The sequence below is a fragment of the Phocoena sinus genome, chromosome 15, assembly GCF_008692025.1.
Source record: "Phocoena sinus isolate mPhoSin1 chromosome 15, mPhoSin1.pri, whole genome shotgun sequence".
Classification (NCBI taxonomy): domain Eukaryota; kingdom Metazoa; phylum Chordata; class Mammalia; order Artiodactyla; family Phocoenidae; genus Phocoena; species Phocoena sinus.
This window is the reverse complement of record NC_045777.1, coordinates 81,551,055-81,569,274: the sequence shown is the minus strand read 5'-3', so window position 1 is coordinate 81,569,274 and position 18,220 is coordinate 81,551,055. Positions and strand designations below refer to the sequence as shown.

Genomic DNA, 18,220 nt, shown 5'->3' with positions numbered 1-18,220 from the left:
AGGGAGCTGTCCTGGCATTACAGGATGTTTAGCAGCATCTCTGTCCTCTATCCACTAGATGGCAGTAGTACCTTCCCAGGTTATGACAACCAAAAATGTCTACAGACATTGCTGAATGTCCCCTGGGAGCCACCAGTTGAGAACCACTGATATAATCTCTTCCTTCTCTTTTTTTGTTGCGCTTCTTTTGTCAAACTGCACTTATTAAAATTTTTTTCCCGATTGTTGTTAGTCAAAAACATGTATAACTACCAGCTAGGGCCTCTGAATAGCCAAAGATAGTCAAAATAATGAGACACAGAAGGGATATTATTTTTTCCAAACACAAATCTCTGAGGCATTAGTTGACTATACGGCTTCTTCCAGAATTAGAAGGTTTAACCTTTTTCTATTCTGATAACTTACTGGCTACATTTTCTTTTTCGCTGCTTTTGACTGATTAGTTTAATTACTTTTGTTTGCAAACTCCACCCTTCTCATCAACTTTGTATTTTAGATGTATCTGTTGACTGCCTGATTTCACCGGCCTGTCCACTGTCACAAGTGGATGAGTAGGTGATACTCTTTTCCAAGTTATCTAATCCATAGAAAGAGAAAGTTAGAGGTCTGTAACTTTCATACCTTACTATAGATGTATATTTCTCATGTGGGGGAAAAAATGATTTTGGGAGATAGAAGTATTATGAACGTGTGGGAAGTAAAGCCAAATGTCCTGAAAATTTAAAAAAAAAATTAGAAGGTTTAAAAGGGAACAAAGGATACCAGAGGTTCAGACTGTGTCCTCTTATTAATAGGAAGTAGGTGGATGTCATGCTTTTCTTATATTTTTGTGGCCTTATATTATTGGGGGACATGAGAGATTGACCTGTTACTCCCTGTCCTCCAGCTCACAGAGCATCAAGAGGAGATTGAGGGAATGATGAATGCCCTCTTCAGGGGTGTCTTTGTACATCGGTACAGGTGAGTTACTGGGATCCTCTCATTGAAGTGGCTGGTCCTCAGTTATGGAGTCTGTAGAAGTGACGAGGTCTCCTCCTAACCCTGAGTTATCTGGTTAGTCCCACAGCTAGTACAGCTGGGGCAACAAATGTTCCAAATTAGGTTTAGTTTATCCCCGCCTACAAAGGATCGTGTAAACTCTTCTGGGAGAGACAATAAGAGGGTAAGGCATTGCTGAGTATTCTTCTGCTCCAGCTTTGCCTGAGACCTCCCCTCCCCCATCTTTCTGGGGCTTGAGCCTTGAGAGGATAAGAGCAGAGAGCCAAAAGGCAGGACCTTTCTGAGGGTGTACAGCTCGGCAAGCGTTTTCCTAGCCCACTTCACTGTGCCTTACACTGTGCTAAAGGCAGGGGAGGTTTTTTTCTGTTTTTTTGTTTTTTTTTTGGTACGCGGGCCTCTCACTGTTGTGGCCTCTCCCGTTGCGGAGCACAGGCTCCGGACGCGCAGGCTTAGCGGCCATGGCTCACGGGCCCAGCCGCTCTGCGGCATGTGGGATCTTCCCGGACTGGGGCACGAACCCATGTCCCCTGCATCGGCAGGCAGACTCTGAACCACTGCGCCACCAGGGAAGCCCGGCAGGGGAGTTTTATACTGGGTAAAGAACTTCTTCCTCAGTATTTGTGTCTCACTCTTACCTAGATTTCAACCTCTGCCTTTCCAGAACCCTTTAGCTGATGTAATCTTTTCTTGAAGTGGAAGCAAAACAGACAGGTGGATATGTTGTACAACACAGGGAATATAGCTTATATTTTATAGTAGCTATGAATGTAACCTTTAAAAATTGTGAATCACTATGTTGTACCTGAAACTTATATTGTATATCAACTGTACCTCAATTAGACACACACACACACACACGCATGCACACGCACACACACACACGCAGTTTGGGCAACAGCTAAATTAAATTCCAAAATCGGTTTTTAAAAGGGGCATGGAGGATAAGTTCAACTATTTTATAGGTTGGTTACAGAAAGAAAGTGTTCACTTTTTAAAATATTCACATTGGGAGGAGGAAATGAAAGGCCTAGTACCTGGTGTTTAGTCAAGAAAATAGATTCTCCTGTGACAAAGAGGTATCTGCTGGGATGGAAAGTGAGTTTGGAGAGAAGGTAATAAGGGTCAGTTTCTCTCTGTGCCTAGGGATGTCCTTCCTGAGATCCGTGCTATCTGCATTGAGGAGATTGGGTCTTGGATGCAAAGCTACAGTACCTCTTTCCTCACTGACAGCTATTTAAAATATATTGGCTGGACCCTGCATGATAAGGTGAGAGTTCAGTCAGTCCTCTTCCCTGCCCTAGGATGCTTCAGCCTTTTCCTGGTACTTGCCACTTAGGTGTTTCACTAGTGGTCAGGTGATCACTCCTCAAGACACTGAACCTCGAAATTCCCCCAGTATTTGGGAGGGTAGGATAAGTTAGGAGAGAGAAAGATATATCTAGGAGATTAAATGCCTCAAAACCACAGTCGAGTGGAGAAGGACTTTCCCTATGGAAAGGCGAGAAAGTTGACAGGGTGGTAATTGCAAGTGCTAGGGTGGTAGCCAAAAGATCCTTTTAATCATGATTGCTAAATTCTGCTGTGATCCTTTTGGATTTTAAGTGAGAAGACAGCTGTTCATTGTCCTCTGAGACATCTCAGAGTCCTCGATACAGAGGACACCCAGGCCCAGAATGAGTAATCTGAGAGGGAGGTATGGAGGCCCAGTGAGGGTGAGTAGAGGAGGAGTCAGCCACATTTCCCTTCTCCTCAGTAGCATCGAGAAGTCCGTCTGAAGTGCTTGAAGGCTCTAAAAGGGGCTGTACGGCAACCGAGACTGGACTGCACGCCTGGAGCTCTTTACCAGCCGCTTAAGGTAAAATCGGGACAGTGCTCCTGTGCTTGGCTCTGTCTGTGGTTCCCATTTCCCCACCTCATTTATCCATGTCTATTACTTTCATATATCCATAGATATCCCAGTGTCTGCTTCTACACCCTGTCTTTAGGAATCCCTCAGATTCTAAGAAAGTGGTGTTTTGGGATGGATATATGAGCTATTGAGCAATGTTCTCCTTTTTACAGGACCGGTTGGTTTCCATGGTCATGGACCGAGAGTATGACGTGGCAGTGGAGGCCGTCAGGTTACTAACACTTATCCTTAAGTGAGTCCTGGGAAGTGGAGAGGCAAGCATCTCAGACTTACCTTTCAGCATCAGACAGGCCGTTCCAGAGTCCTATCCCTCCGCGGATCATAGGTTGACTCTTGTTTATATACAGGTTGAAAGACAGAGGTCACTCCCGAGTTGCAGGATCTTCAGGGGGCAAATTTCCTATCTTCTCTAACTCTTCATATCCCTCTGTTTTCCACTCTTCCATTTGGAAGTTCTTTGTGAGTTAATCCTTGTTGGTTTTCCCTTTTTGTTTCTAGCCTTAGTTAGAGGCTAGAGGACGACATCCATATCCACCTGCTTGTTCTGCATTTCTCCTGGCAGGAACATGGAAGGGATGCTGACAGAGGCAGACTGTGAGAGCATCTACCCTGTTGTGTATGCCTCTAACAGAGCCCTGGCCTCTGCTGTGGGGGAGTTTCTGTACTGGAAGTGAGTGGGCCTCTTTTCGTTTGTTCCTTTAACACCATCGTCTGTTGTTTTCTCTCCATCATCTGCTGGTGCTCTTTCTAAGGGCTCCCCATACCTATAAAGTCTCCCTTGGTGTCTCCTTCCCTTCTCAACACCTTGGGGCTTTCCTTAGCTCTGTGCCTCTTTTTTCTTTAATCCTCTCCTTGAACTGTTTCTTCCTTCCATGGTAACTGTTGCACTGCTTACTTCCTTCCGTGCTATGCCCTTTCCCTGTGTCCCCCCTACCAGGCTTTTCTGCCCTGAGTGTGAGACAAGAACGGTGGGTGAGAGAGAGCGACGCCGAAGTCCACGCTCCCAGAGGACTTTCTTCCACCTTCTGCTGTCCTTTTTTGTGGAGAGTGAGGTGACGTATGAAAAGGAGCTGTTGGGCTCTCAGGCGTAAGACCTTCAGGTAGAGAAGGATGGGAGCTGGCACTGCAGGAAGGAGAGAAATGGTTCATTAGTAGCCAATTTCTAGAGTTTTAACATGTGGCTTCAGTAACTTAACATCTGTCTTCTTCCACAGCTCCATTACCACGCTGCATACTTAGTAGACAGCCTGTGGGACTGTGCGGGGCCTCAGCTGAAGGACTGGGAGAGTCTGACAAGCCTGCTGCTGGAGAAGGACCAGAGTGTGTGCCACCTGGTAGCCAGGGGAGGGGACCTCTCATCTCCTAGTAGGAAACCAGGAGAGATTTCTCTCCTGACTTGTGAAAGGCATAGGTGTCATGGGCGGTGGGGCGGTGGGGTCCTTGGAGATGGAGGGTGGCTACCCTGTGATTCTGTTTTCCATCCTCCTGCCACCTCAGACCTGGGCGACGTACAGGAGAGCACACTGACAGAAATCCTTGTGTCCAGTGTCCGGCAAGCTTCCGAGGGTCACCCGCCTGTGGGGCGGGTCACGGGGAGGAAGGTATGGCAAGAGGGGCAGGGTAGGTTGCTTAGCAATATTAAATCCAGGCAGATATTGTCTGTCCTAATCCTCAAGTCTTAGGTTCAGGTGCTCCTTCCTCTGCCCCTCAAAGACTTCCATTTCCAGAGAAAGAAATTGAAGGGAGCTGCTGAGTTTTCCTTCCTGGGAAGATAAAATTGTTGGGCAGAGGAATACATGTACACACACTTTTACCCCCACCCCCAAATGATTGTAATTCCAGGGCTTAACACCCAAAGAACGTAAGATCCAAGCCGACGACAAGGTGAAGCTGACTGAGCACCTCATCCCCCTGCTCCCCCAGCTCCTGGCCAAGGTAGAGGGTCCCCACTGCTCAGCCTCTGGGAATGAGCAGGTGGAAGGAACTGGACTCCAGATTAGCAGTATAGCAGGTAATAACTAGGCTTCTCTCTCAATCACCACAGTTCTCAGCTGATGCAGAGAAGGTTGCTCCCCTGCTGCAGCTTCTCAACTACTTTGACCTCAACATCTACTGCACCAGGCGCTTGGAGAAAGTGAGGAGAGAGGAGGACACGTTCCCTATACTTTGCTACTTTCATCCTAGGGCCAAAGGTTCTACTGCCAGTATCCGGTTTTTCTCAAGAACCTGGATTCTAGAAAAACCAATAAGCCCTCCCTTTCTGAGGCATCTTATCCTTGAAGTTTAAAGCTTTCGACCCTGTTTCTTCCCTCCCCACCTCTAGACCCTCCCGGAGGAGTTGTCCTCCCTGCCCCCCCACAGCACGGTCTTCTCCCACCGTTTTCTCTCTCAGCACCTGGAGCTGCTCCTGCAGCAGCTCCAAGAGGTGGTGGTGAAGCACGCAGAACCAGCGGTGCTTGAGGCTGGTGCTCATGCCCTCTATCTGCTCTGTAATCCGGAGTTCACGTTCTTCAGCCGGGTGGACTTTGCCCGCAGCCAACTTGTGGATCTGCTGACTGACCGCTTCCAGCAGGAGCTTGAAGAGCTGCTGCAGGTTGGAAGTGGGGCTGCATGATGGGACACCCCAGACTTGTGTGGGAGAGGCCCCAAGATGGGGGGTGTGGATCTGTGAGTTCTTGGGAAAATCCACTGTGGACCTTCTTTCTTCCTCAGTCTTCCTTCCTAGATGAAGATGAGGTGTACAGTCTGGCAGCCACCCTGAAGCGCCTCTCTGCCTTCTACAAGTGAGCAGCTCCCCTCCTGCTCCTTCTTCTGTTTCTACCACTGTCTGTGGGGTTGATTCCTCTCATTCTCTTCCAGTGTAACATTTTTCTCTCCCTCCCCCCACAAAGTGCCCATGACCTAACTCGCTGGGAGCTCTATGAGCCCTGCTACCGACTCCTCCGGAAGGCTGTGGACACAGGAGAGGTTCCTCACCAGGCAAGTAGACAAGTTGGAGACATGGAGGCAGGAGAGGAGTTTTAAGGGCCGTGTCCTAGGTGGCCACCACATACGCAGTTCGAGTCCCAGGGCTGTGGAGCAGATGAGAGAGAGAGAGATCTTGATCATGTATGTCGTTCCTTCCATCCCAATCTTGGAAGGTGACTGTACTTTCCAGCACCTGAAAACAGCCATTCTCTCTGGTTTCTGGGGAGTCAAGGATAATATTGAGGGGGTCTAGGAGACTTCAAATAAATTAGGGAGAGGTGGCATTCCTACTCAGGATAGAATCCTCTGAAGACTTCCAGAATCAGTTTTTTTCTACCGGAAAAGGAATTGGGTCTCTTCTAATCTCATTTTCTCTCTTCTGTCTGCTTTTTTCTTTTTTCCCTCCTTTGTGTGTATCTGCCTGTCTGTCTCTCTCTCCCCACCTGCCCCTTACTCCTGACCCTCATTTTGTCACATTTGGTTGTTACAGGTGATCTTACCAGCCTTGACTCTTGTCTATTTTTCCATTCTCTGGACACTAACCCACGTTTCTGGATCAGGTGCTTCCCAGGTGAATATGGGTCTGAGTAGGGGGAACGGGAATGGAGGAGTCCGTGTCTTCCTTCATTTCTCCCTGCTGAAGCCATTGTCTCCACAGAAGCAGCTGTTGAATTTGAAGGGCAGGATGGTGGCCTTCTGTGAACTCTGCCAGAACTGCCTCTCAGATGTGGATCCTGAGATTCAGGAGCAGGTGAGCATTTTCTCAAGTGAGCGTATGTCAGGATGTGAGTCACCCCCCCGACCCCGACCCTGTGGTCTGAGGAAACCCCGTTCTGAGGGGAAATTGGCAATGTAATTTCTGTCTTGGTCAATATTCTGTCCTTTTAAAGCATTCTTTTTTTCCCTGACAGGCTTTTGTATTGTTAAGTGATCTGCTGCTCATCTTCGGCCCTCAGATGATTGTCGGGGGACGAGAGTTCCTTAGGCCCCTTGTCTTTATTCCTGAAGCCACTCTCCAGTCTGAGCTGGCCAGCTTCCTCATGGACCACGTCTTCATCCAGCCTGGAGGACTGGGCAGTGGTACAGGGGCTGTATACCTGGGGCTCAGGCATATAGGGCAGGAGGTCTGAATCTGTGATTCTGATGTTTCCCATTCTGCACTTAATGTGAACCAGGTCATTCCCAGGAGGATCATTTACAGATAGAGCAGCTGCACCAGCGGCGCCGCCTCCTGGCTGGGTTCTGCAAGCTGTTGCTTTATGGGGTGCTGGAGATGGACGCAGCCTCGGATGTTTTCAAACACTACAACAAGGTACAGCAGGGCGCCAAGCTGAGCACGGCCATGGCTGCAGACGCTGTAGCACTACAGAAAGGAGGGTTGGAAAGATGATGGTATCAGGCTTAAAAGGAGAAGCAGGGGGGAAGGCCAATAGTTTAGAATAAAGGGACAAAGAAAAGAGACTTTAGTAGTAAATGGTGGAGAAAAAACTGTTAGGAGGAAGAAATTCATTGGAGGGAAAGTATCTTATTCTTCTTGTCCAGATTTTTTTTGTGTGTGTGTGAATCTAGTCTATGGAATGGGGTAATGTAAGAAAGGGAAATAAGAATGGAAGAGGGTTCAGTCCTCACAAGATACCTAGATATATACCTCATTTCCTTAATCCAGAATTGTGTTGATTTCTCTTTATTGAGTACGTTCTATCCCAGGCACTAAGGACACCTCAGTGAACAAAATAGTCAACGGTTCCTTCTTCCTGGAGCTTCTGTTCTAGTGGGGAGAGACAAATAGCAAAGGCTTCGGTGCTGGATGACACTGGGCTCTGGCAGGTTTAATATCCTTCTTCTCCAAGAAATGGGCTCAGGGCAGAGTTTCTTCCCTTATTTGCCTAAACTGATTTCTTTGGGGCTTTGTACCTGTTGGTTAGAAGTGTGGTCTAATATGAGTTGTTTTATGCTTAGGTTCACATTTCCCTACCTAAGGCTGTTTCGGAAAGAGATACGGTTAGGGCTGTGAAGAAAGAAACAAAACAAATAGTTTTTTCCTGTGGTCAAACAGTATCTTCTCCACTTCTTTTCCATCAGTTCTACAATGACTATGGTGACATTATCAAGGAAACGTTAACTAGAGCAAGGCAGATTGACCGAAGTCACTGTTCCCGAATCCTGCTGCTGAGCCTCAAGCAGGTGTGCCCTTCTGCCTGCAGTGCCTCAGACCTGACGTGCCCTCCTTGCAGCCCACCCACAGCCGTCTAGAACACGAGATCCTTCAGAGCAGGAAGTTTCTGATTTACTTTGGCTTTTATTCCACATGACAGTCACCTTCACAGTTAACGGAGCCATAAAAAGTATTTTTTTTAGCTGTGGGCAGTTTCCACCCCAACCCTATAGAAACTCCACATCAGTTAGGACATGGGAGCACCAACAATAAAGTGATAGGGAATTCCTAATTCTTTTTCTAGTCTGTTCTCTCTCAACCCCTTCAGGTACTACAGACATTTTTATTGTTACAGAGCAGGGTGAAGCCTCTCTCTGTTGCAAGGGGGTCAGGAATAGGGTCAGTGTCCTAGGAGGAAAGAGAGTAAAAATAGCAGATGGTGTCCCAAGCCCTTTCGGATTTCTGGGCAGAGAAGGGAATGCTATACTTCCTTGTTTCTCCCTTTCCCAAATGTGCCATGTCTCCTGGACACAGTTATACACAGAACTGCTGCAGGAACAGGGGCCCCAGGGCCTGAATGAGCTTCCAGCCTTCATCGAGATGAGGGACCTGGCCAGGAGGTTTGCCTTGAGCTTTGGACCCCAGCAGCTACAGAACCGTGACCTTGTGGTCATGCTACACAAGTAAGGAAGTATTGGTTGGAAAGCAAGGTACTTGAATCTTCCTAAGAGGGCTGAGCCAGAGGCTGGGTACAGGGAGGGCTGGGAGTGAGGTCTCAGAGGGGGAGGGTAAGCATGTCGAGGAGTCGCAGTAGAGTTGGTGAGCGGGTATCCTTTGGAGACAGGCTGGGTCCAGGGGAAGAAGCACTTGGACAGGATGCCTCAGCCCTGGGAGGGAAGTGGGAAGGGACTATCTTCCTAAAATGATTTTACTCAACCAAGGGAAGGCATCAGGTTCTCCTTGTCTGAGCTTCCTCCAGCTGGCTCCTCCAGTCAGCCCCCAAATCTGGCATTCCTGGAGCTCCTTTCAGAGTTCTCCCCCCGACTCTTCCATCAGGACAAGCAGCTGCTGTAAGTTAGGGCGTGGGTGGATAAAGATGGGAGTTAGAGAAGAAGGGTGTGGCGAGGGCCTGTGACCACTTCACCCTCTCCATCCCACCCCTTTCTTAGACTGTCCTACCTGGAAAAGTGTCTGCAACGTGTCTCCCAGGCACCTGGCCGTCCCTGGGGTCCAGTCACCACCTACTGCCAGTCCCTCAGCCCTGTAGAGAGTACAGCAGAGGCCAACCCTCAGGGCTACCCCCGCTCCAAGAAGAGGCGCACTGAAGGTAAAGTGCTCTGAATGCAGGTATCAGGGTGCTCAGTGCTACTTCCTTGATCGCCACTACCTAGATACGCAGCATATTGGCTTTTGCCTCCTTCAAACTCTTGCGTCTGGTTAAATAATTATTTCATTAATCACCTACTATCATTAAGGGTACTCATTTTCTTCAAGGTTTATCTAGCCAACTAAAAACAGCGAACTTCTGTGAAAAATTAAGTAGAAACTAATCATAAAACCAGAGATTGAACTCAGAAATCTGTACATTTAGGATGCCTCTCTGTGACATCTTGTTATTTTCCAATTTTTAAAGATTTTTATATAATCTTCGTGCTTTTTTAATCTTCAGATCACTACCTGTCTTATAATTTACCTGTTGTTTTCTTTAAACTGATTTTCTTTTTTTTTTTTAAATATAGTCTCAAGTGGTAATATCCTAGAAATCACAAGCTTGAGGTGTGTGTTTGTGCTTTTTAGGGTACATTTTATTTTTATTTAAAAAAATTTTTTTGTGGTATGCAGGCCTCTCACTGTTGTGGCCTCTCCCATTGCGGAGCACAGGCTCCGGATGCGCAGGCTCAGCGGCCATGGCTCATGCGCCTAGCCGCTCTGCGGCATGTGGGATCTTCCTGGACCGGGCCACGAACCGGTGTCCCCTGCATCAGCAGGCGGACTCTAAACCACTGCGCCACCAGGGAAGCCCTAGGGTACATTTTAAAATGTTAGTAGTCATTCGCCATTCTCCCCATTCCCCCAGCCTAGGCAGCATAACTAATCTACTTCCTGTCTCTGGGTTTGCCTATTCTTAGACATTTTGTATAAATGGAATCATATGGTATGTGGCCTTGTGTGTCTTTTACTAAGCATCATGTTTTCAAGGTTCATCCATGCTTAGCATTTTATCAGTACCTCATAACTTTTCATGACCAAATAACATTCCATTGAGTGGATATGCCATATTTTATTTATCCATTCATCAGTTAATTGACATTGAGGTTGTTTCCACTTTCTGTTAGGCATAATGGTGCTGTGAACATTCATGTGTAGGTTTTTGTGTGGATGTAGGTTTTCACTTCTCTTGAGATATACCTAAGAACTGAAATTGCTGGATCATATGGTAACTCTATGTGTAACTTTTTGAGAAACTACCAAATTGTTTTCCAAAGTGCCTACATCATTTTACAATCCCAACAGCAATGTACAAGGGCCCCAGTTTCTCTACATTCATGCCAACACTTGTTACTGTATTTTTTATTTTATCCATCTCCTAGTGGCTGTGGATTGGTATCTCATTCATTGTAGTTTAAATTTGCATTTCTCTAAGGACTAATGCTGTTGAGCATATTTTCACATGCTTATTGGCTATTTGTATGTCTTCAGAGAAATGTCTGTTCACATCCTTTGCTCATTTAAAAATTGGGTTGTCCTTTTCTTGTTGAGTTCTTTACATATTCTAGACAAAAGTCTCTTATCAGATGTGTGGTACAGAAAAATTTTCTTCCATTCTGTGGGTTGTCTTAATTTTCTTGATGGTGTCCTTTGAAATACAGAAGTTCTTAATTTTGGTGAAATTCAACTTATCTTTTTTTTGTTGCTTGTGCTTTTGATGTCTTAAGAAGCTATTGCCTAAAGTCACAAAGATTTATTCCTGTGTTTTCTTCTAAGAGTTTTCTAGTTACAGCTAATACATTTAGGTCTGTGACCCATTTTTTTTTTTTTTTTTTTTTTTTTTTCGGTACGCGGGCCTTTCACTGTTGTGGCCTCTCCCGTTGTGGAGCACAGGCTCCGGACGCGCAGCCTCAGTGGCCATGGCTCATGGGCCTAGCCGCTCTGCAGCATGTGGGATCTTCCCGGACCGGGGCACGAACCCGTGTCCCCTGCATCGGCAGGTGGACTCTCAACCACTGCGCCACCAGGGAAACCCTGTGATCCATTTTGAGTTAATTTTTGTGTGTGTTGTGAGGTAGGGTATGAATTCCTTTTACTGTCTTTTGTATACCACCTAAGGACATACTATATGCGAGATACCGTGTTAGGTGTTTTAGAGGCCATGAAGGATTCTCAAGCAGCTTACCATCTAATAGAAAAGAAAGAAAATACATTCATAGAAAATCTGAGTTATGAAGTCACCAGTAAGTAATAAATTCCCAGGGATTTGATAGAGGAATGCTATAGAATTCAGGGAAGGAAGGTATCATTTTAAGTTTAGTTGACCTATGAAGGCTTTATCAAGAAGATGGGATTTAAGCCGGATCTTGAAAAATGGGTAAGATTTATATAAGTTGAACAGAGGAGTGAGTATCATGGGCTAGCAGAAGAGCACAAGCAGAACATAGAAAGGTAAGATTTTGCCAAAGCACATAGATGTATAGATTGGTTTGCCTAAAACAGAGTTTGTAAAGGTAGGAGAAAACTGAAAAGATCGGTTCCATGGTTCATTCAGCAGACACTTACTGAGCACCTTGTGCTCAGTTGTGCTGAGAATACTGCAGTGAACTGGGGATGGGGAAATACTGGTGAGGTGGGGATTGCAGTCTTACAAAGAGTGATTGGGGAAGGCCTTGGAGAGAACATAAATACAGGAGAGAAAACTGAAGGAAGTGAAAGAGGGGGTGCCTTGTGTATATCAGAATAGCAGACTAGAGGGTGCAGCCGGTCCAGAGGCCATGGTGGGAATGTCTCTGGCACATTCAAGGAACAGCAGAGAAGGCCGGTATTGCTGAATGGAGACTGTGTAGGATATGAGACCAAAGAGGTTGTAGGAGTCCAGCGCATACGAGCCAGAATAAAGATTCCAGCTTTTACTCACAGTGAGATGGGTAAACATTGGAGGATTTGAGCACAGGATTGACAGGATTTGCCTTAAATTTTAAGGGGTTCCTTCTGGCTGCTGTGTTGAGAACTGACCGAAGGAGAGGCAGGGGTTGAAGCCAAGGAGCTGGTGAGGAGGCTGCTGTGGGGGCCCAGACAGGAGATGAGAGTGTGTGAGCCAGGGGAGCAGCGGATATGGTGAGAAGCGGCCAGATTCTGGACATACTTCCAAGATATCACTAATAGGACCTCATAATAAGAAAGAATGTAAGATGTAAGAAAGAAAGGAGTTGAGGATGACTCCAAGGATTTTGGCCTAATAATTGGAAGGATGGAGTTGATAGCACCTGAGATGGGGAAGGCTGTGAGTGAGAAATGAGACCAGGGCTTTGGTATGAGCCATGTTACTACAGGTGGAGATGTTGGACAGACAGGAATTTGGAGGAGGGGGGCAGGCAGACTTGAGATAGATGTGGGAGTTGGTACTTAAAGTCATGAACCTGAATGGCTAAGGAAGCCAGTGAAGATGGAGATAGGGAGAGGTCCCAGGGCTAAATCTGTGGACATTACACCAGTGATAATAGGTTGGAGAGATTAGGAGTCACGTGGGGGCCCAAGATTTATTCTCTGGGAACACAGCTCACGGACGTGGCTCTTCCCTGTTTTGGTAGCCCTCTGCTTAAACCAGAAGCAGCTCACTCTCCGGTTGCCGGTTTCAGTGTACAAACAAGGCTGTGGGGAGGGAGGATAATGGGGGTATGAACGTTTACAGTTGACAAATACTAATATGGATTTGACTTATGTTTTAAAAATAGCATTACCTAGGTTTTCTAAGACATTTTGGGTTTTTTTTCTCCTCCTCTGCCTTCCTGGAGCTCTGCAGGAGAGAGTCCTTAATATTTTGAGCCCCAGGTCTTCCATTTACCCTTCATATTAGAACTGTGCTGACATTGCCGTTATCTCATTTTTTCTGGCTTCTAAAAAGTCCAGTCTCCCGTTTTTCTGTTTCTCCTTAACCCTCATGTTTCCTCCCTCATTTCAGGCCATTCCAAGCTTTTTCTCACTACAGAAATCTTGAATGAATAGGATTTCAGATGTCTTCATTGATTAACTGAGACCTCTCAATCTTAGGGACTCCAACCCTCTCTCACATTCGTGTTTGTATGTTACTGTTTATCTGTGGAATGTATGTCTCTTTCCTTCTTGTTTTCTAAGCTGTGTAATGAGCTTTTCTTGGACAAGTCCTTGGTACAATTCTGTAAACCCTACTTTTTATAGTACATAGGGCTGTACTCGTTTTTAGTCGTGTCATAATGAGACCATCTAGATTTTCCATTCCCTTCTTTTATAACTTTTCCTTACCAAATTCTGAGCAGGTCTTGAAAAACTAAAAGTGTCTGTGGTGGTACCTGGTTTACAGTTAACATGTGCCTCTGCTGCTTTGCAGGCCCCTCCAGGCGGCACGGAGAGGACATCTCTGCATCACAGGAGGAAAGCCTACAGCTGAACAGTATCCCACCCACACCCACCCTCACCTCAACGGCTGTGAAAAGTAGGCAGCCCCTGGGGGGATTGGAAGAGATGGAAGAGATGGAAGAAGGCGGCGGCTCAGAATTGGCGTTTACCCAAGGGTGCGGCCCCAGGAGAGCCCGGCTGTGATGTCCCAGTTTGGTGTCTCGTCATTTCTGTTGTGTTGTTCCCTCCCACAGCACCCCCTCATTCTCGGGTTCTTTTCCGGTCCTTTCCCCTTTCTTTAGCTTTACATTTTCTCTTTTTCCCTCCACTCTGAGCTTTTTACTGGCTTTCATGCTGGCCACTTTACCTCCTCTTTTTACCTTTGTTTTTAACCCTTGTCACTGATCCACCTTCATTCCCAACAGCCAGCCCCTTTTAGGTGCCCAGAGGTTAAGGTCCTCGAGTCCACAGCATTTCCAGACTCCACTCAACTCTTTGGGTCCTGGTCTGGGCAGCCGGCTGACCCGGTGAGCTTTTCTCATCATCTTCTGTCTTCACTTCAGATGTCACCCATTGTGAGGGGATTCTTTCCTTCTCATTGCTTCTATGCTGGTGCTTTGTGGACTTGTTTTAACCACAGAACACCTCCTTCCAGTGTAACATGGAACCGTAGTATGTAAAACAGATATAAGTAGAGCTGCTTTGATTGAAGCTGGAGTGGGAACTCTGGAGCCCTGGTCTGCTTACTGCCCACCCTGTTCCCCTGGGGTGCCTCTGAGAAACTCTCAGGGGTCCTTGAAAACCTCTACTCTTTGCCACTGTTTCTAGGCTCAGCCTGATGGAAGAGGATGAAGAAGAATTAGAAATTCAGAATGACTCAAGTGAAGAGTGGCAAGGTACAGGCAAGGTGAGTGGATCCAACAGTCCCTTCTCCCTCTAGAACTGGAAGCAGATGTGAGGGAGAGAAACTATTGTGATTCTCCTCTGTCCTGATGATGCCTTGTCCTTGGAAGCTGCCCAAGATGTTTTGAAAGAATCATAGAGTAAAGGAGGAAGGGTTTGTAAGTTGCTGTTGACTTTGCTTGGAGTTTAAGGAAATAGGGGGGAAAAATTTTAAATACCATTGGACTGGAATAGCACTCCCACACTCTCAATCCCCTTATAGGTATTTTGCCTCTTAATCTACTAAGAATTAAAGGGAGTCCTAGAGCTAAACAGAGATGGAAGGTCACCCAGTCTCCAACCTTGCAGCCCGTTCAGCAAGTCTCTTCATAACACATGCACACAGGCACAGCCGACCTTCCTTCCTCTCTCCTTAGAGGGCTGCCCCAGTCCCTCTTCCTCCAGTCACTCCATTTTCTACCCTTGCCTGCCTGCTTCCTCAGGAGGATATGCTGCCAGTTCAGTAGGAAAAGCATGCAATTCGAGTGAGGAGACCTAAAAGTCTTCCCGTTTTACCACTTTATCAGGTTAGCTCCTTAACCCCTCTCAATCCCCTCATCTTTAAAATGGACCTTTTACACAAAATACGAAGTGAAGGCGCCTTATAAACAGAAAAGGATTGTGTGTCTGCTGCTGTTCTGCTCCCTTCTCTTCTCTTTGAAGGTGGAGAAAGGACACAGTAGGAGAGGGGAGTGGAGGTCTTGTGCTCAAAGGGAAAACCAGATAACATGTTCAACCCAGAGACTAGACAGCAAGGCCTCTATTAGTCTTTCCTAAAGTCCCCTCAGGAAAAACCCCATTCTCTCGTTCCAAAGCTGAACAAATTTAAGGGTCTCAGTTGGCAGGCCAGGAGAGGAAGCACTTCTCTGATGACTCTGACGCTGCTGCCCACTCTGACTTTGCTCCTCTTCCCTCCCTGGCTGCTTCAGGGACCTACCCCAGCCTTCAAGCTTGTCACAAGAGACTGGAAAGGGACCTTTTGTTGTTGTTTGCAGGTGATGGGAGTGGGGAAGGACCTTTCTGATTTTTGATCCCATTCTCTCTAGCAGTCTTCCCCCAGTGAGCACGGGCTGGACCTCTTAGATTTTGCAGAGCTGAACACTGAGGTGAGCGTCCCCAAAACAGACTGTGGAAGGCAGGTTAAGAGGAGTTGTGCATCCTTGGGAGATGCTGGCAGGTAGCACATGTGCCTGTCAAGTAGGTGGAAAGGAAGGCCACAGCCCCTGGCCTGCTGTCTCAGCTGCCTTGGGGCTTTAGGGGTATCCTGGGGGAGGGGTGGTACAGGAAGAGAATGAGAGTTGTCCTCTGGAGGACCTTGCAGTCATCTCTTTGCCCTTTGGTCTGTTACTAGGTCTCTGTATCTTACTTTCATCTTTCTCATCGTAGGATTTCTGACATGACCCTATGTCCCTCCCCATCTCCACTCCCCATCTCCACTCCCCACCTCTACGACATGACCACTTGGAAAAGGCCAATGGGAAACGGAGCAAAAGGAATCATCACTTCCCCTTCCCCTTCCCCTTCCCCAGGGGAAGGAGAGGTGGGCTGTGCCTTTCTAACCTGACCTTTCTCTGACTGACCTTTCTCTGATGCTGCTAGGATAGAGCAGTCATAAGCCCCCTGTCCTTCCTGGTGCACCATGGCTCTGTCCCTCTGAGCAGAGTGCCTATTTTCTGCTGTTTGGAGGGGTGGGAGCTTCACCTCAGTATTGGAGAGGGGCACTGCCTGTGTTGAATGGAAGGAGCCCATTAGTTTTTCTGTATTTTGGGAATGTCTTTCCTAGCCTCTTTTGTGCCTTGCTGATTTAGCTCAATAAACATGTTTGAGTCAATTCCAGGTTGTGGCTTGAGCGATTGTTAAACTGATGGAGGTCAGGTTCTTCCCTGGAGTCTTACGCAGCTCTGCCTAGCCCTGTGGTCCCATGTACCAGGTGCATTGCACTCCTGCACACACACACACACACACACACACACACCACTAGGTGCTTTGTACGCTGGCTTTTAGGGATGTATTGCTTAGTAAGTGGGAGACTGGCTGCCTTTGAGTAGTTTATCTAGTGGAGACAGTTTAGGCTGAAGAGGGAAGGTAAGAGTAGCATCCTGATCGGCTGAAGGGTGGACCTACGCGTCTCACCTCCACTGAGGCCAGGCCAGTCCACATATCTTGGCAGCCTTCACTCAAAGGTTCTTTCCAGGGATAATTTCATGCCCTCATCCCAGAGACACCTGTCATAATTTGAACTTTTATAGAATCTCAGTATCTGAGAGTTGGGAAGAAACTTAGAAGTTATTCTGAATGACCAGCCCCAAATCCTCAACACCATTGTCTCCTTCATCCTCTCCTTCCCTAGCTAGTTCCTCACCAAGTCCTGGCAGGTTATTCTCCAGAATGTCTCTGATCTCTCTCTTCTCTCGGTGCTTGCTATCATCTCTCACCCAGACTGCCACAAAATAGCCTCTGGATGCTGGACTCCTTAAAACTCTGACTTGTTCTGCTTCCTGGAACAGCAGAGCGCCTCTGTTCTCTCCTTTCCCTCTGACAAGCAATCAAATACATGAAAACACTGTCGTCTCTTTCTGCTTTCACTGTTTCCTTCTGTGGTCTAAGGAACTCTTCAGCCTCTCCTTTTAAATAGGACTTCGAGTTCTTCCCTGTCCTGGGCATCTGCTGTAATTTCAAGTTCTCACTGTGTGGTGTCCCAGGCTGGACACAGTCATCCAGCTAGTCTAGGGGTTTCTGCAGGAGGATCCATGATTTCCTGTGATTAGGTCACTCAGCCAAACAAGCTCATTTCTTCTTCCTTCCCCCTCCCTCCCTGCCAAATAAAAGCTAGAAGTTGGGTTTGTGAGCCTCATTTTAGAAAGGCAGCCTACCAGTGCCCTGGGGATCTTTAGCCTGTATTCAGTGGAACAGTTCCAGAGAGCAGAGCTTTTCTGTGGGATCTGGGAGCAGAGTGGGAAAACTAAGGTAGAGATATAGAGGTAGAGGTCACTAGGGATCCAGGAGGGGGAAGAGGAGTCCCAAGTTATTAAATGCCTGCCAAGCTGGTACTTCACAAGATCAAAAGAGAAAGTTGGAAGCTCTGTAAATGTGGAGATGTTTATGCAGCTGACAGACCAGTGTGGTAGATAGAGCCCCAACCTTAGAATCTGTGCAAGTTTTATAATGTGTTCCCCAAATTCTTTGCCACTCTTAATATATTGAGAGTTTGGGTCTAAGTCCTTTCCCCTTGAATATGGGCTCTGTGAGTGCTAGATTAACAGAATATGGTGGAGTGTAGCTGGGCCAGTTTCCAAGCCCAGACCTTGAAGAAACTGGTAGCTTCCACGTCCTGTTTCTTGAGATGTTTACTCTTGGCACCCAAGCACCATGCTGTGAGAAAGCCCAAGCAGCCACATGGAAAGGCCACATGTAGGTGTCCCTCCAGGAGACCTAGCTGAGGTCCCAGCCTGTGTTGAGCATCAGCCACAAGACGTGGTTCAGATGTGAATCAGATGATCCCAACACCCAGCTTTTGAGTCTTCCAGCTGAGGTCCCAGGCATCAGAGAGCAGAGACAAGCCATCTTTCCTGTACCTTTTCCAGATTCCTGACCCACAGAATCCATGAGCATGATAAAACAATGGTGTTTACACCACTAGTTTTGCGTGGTTTGTTACGTAG

The 18,220-nt window shown here is 47.0% G+C and overlaps 2 protein-coding genes across 2 annotated transcripts in view; one reads left to right on the top strand and one right to left on the bottom strand.

Moving 5' to 3' along the window:
• GPC2 (glypican 2) overlaps positions 1–3,315 on the bottom strand; it is a 19,380-nt gene extending 16,065 nt beyond the window's left edge. Inside the window, 1 exon segment of the mRNA XM_032605179.1 lies at positions 3,182–3,315. The gene's annotated coding sequence lies outside the window, so the exon portion shown is untranslated.
• The window catches only part of STAG3 (stromal antigen 3), a 27,188-nt gene extending 8,968 nt beyond the window's left edge, over positions 1–18,220 (top strand). Inside the window, 26 exon segments of the mRNA XM_032605194.1 lie at positions 887–960; positions 2,143–2,266; positions 2,756–2,791; positions 2,793–2,853; positions 3,059–3,140; positions 3,471–3,578; positions 3,846–3,960; positions 4,123–4,228; positions 4,406–4,509; positions 4,751–4,843; positions 4,953–5,042; positions 5,301–5,501; positions 5,621–5,691; positions 5,800–5,887; positions 6,366–6,446; positions 6,534–6,626; positions 6,787–6,955; positions 7,051–7,187; positions 7,958–8,059; positions 8,565–8,713; positions 8,972–9,100; positions 9,200–9,357; positions 13,609–13,792; positions 14,042–14,143; positions 14,445–14,523; positions 15,605–18,220. Coding sequence (XP_032461085.1) covers positions 887–960; positions 2,143–2,266; positions 2,756–2,791; positions 2,793–2,853; positions 3,059–3,140; positions 3,471–3,578; positions 3,846–3,960; positions 4,123–4,228; positions 4,406–4,509; positions 4,751–4,843; positions 4,953–5,042; positions 5,301–5,501; positions 5,621–5,691; positions 5,800–5,887; positions 6,366–6,446; positions 6,534–6,626; positions 6,787–6,955; positions 7,051–7,187; positions 7,958–8,059; positions 8,565–8,713; positions 8,972–9,100; positions 9,200–9,357; positions 13,609–13,792; positions 14,042–14,143; positions 14,445–14,523; positions 15,605–15,739 — 2,871 coding nt within the window. The 3' untranslated portion in view covers positions 15,740–18,220.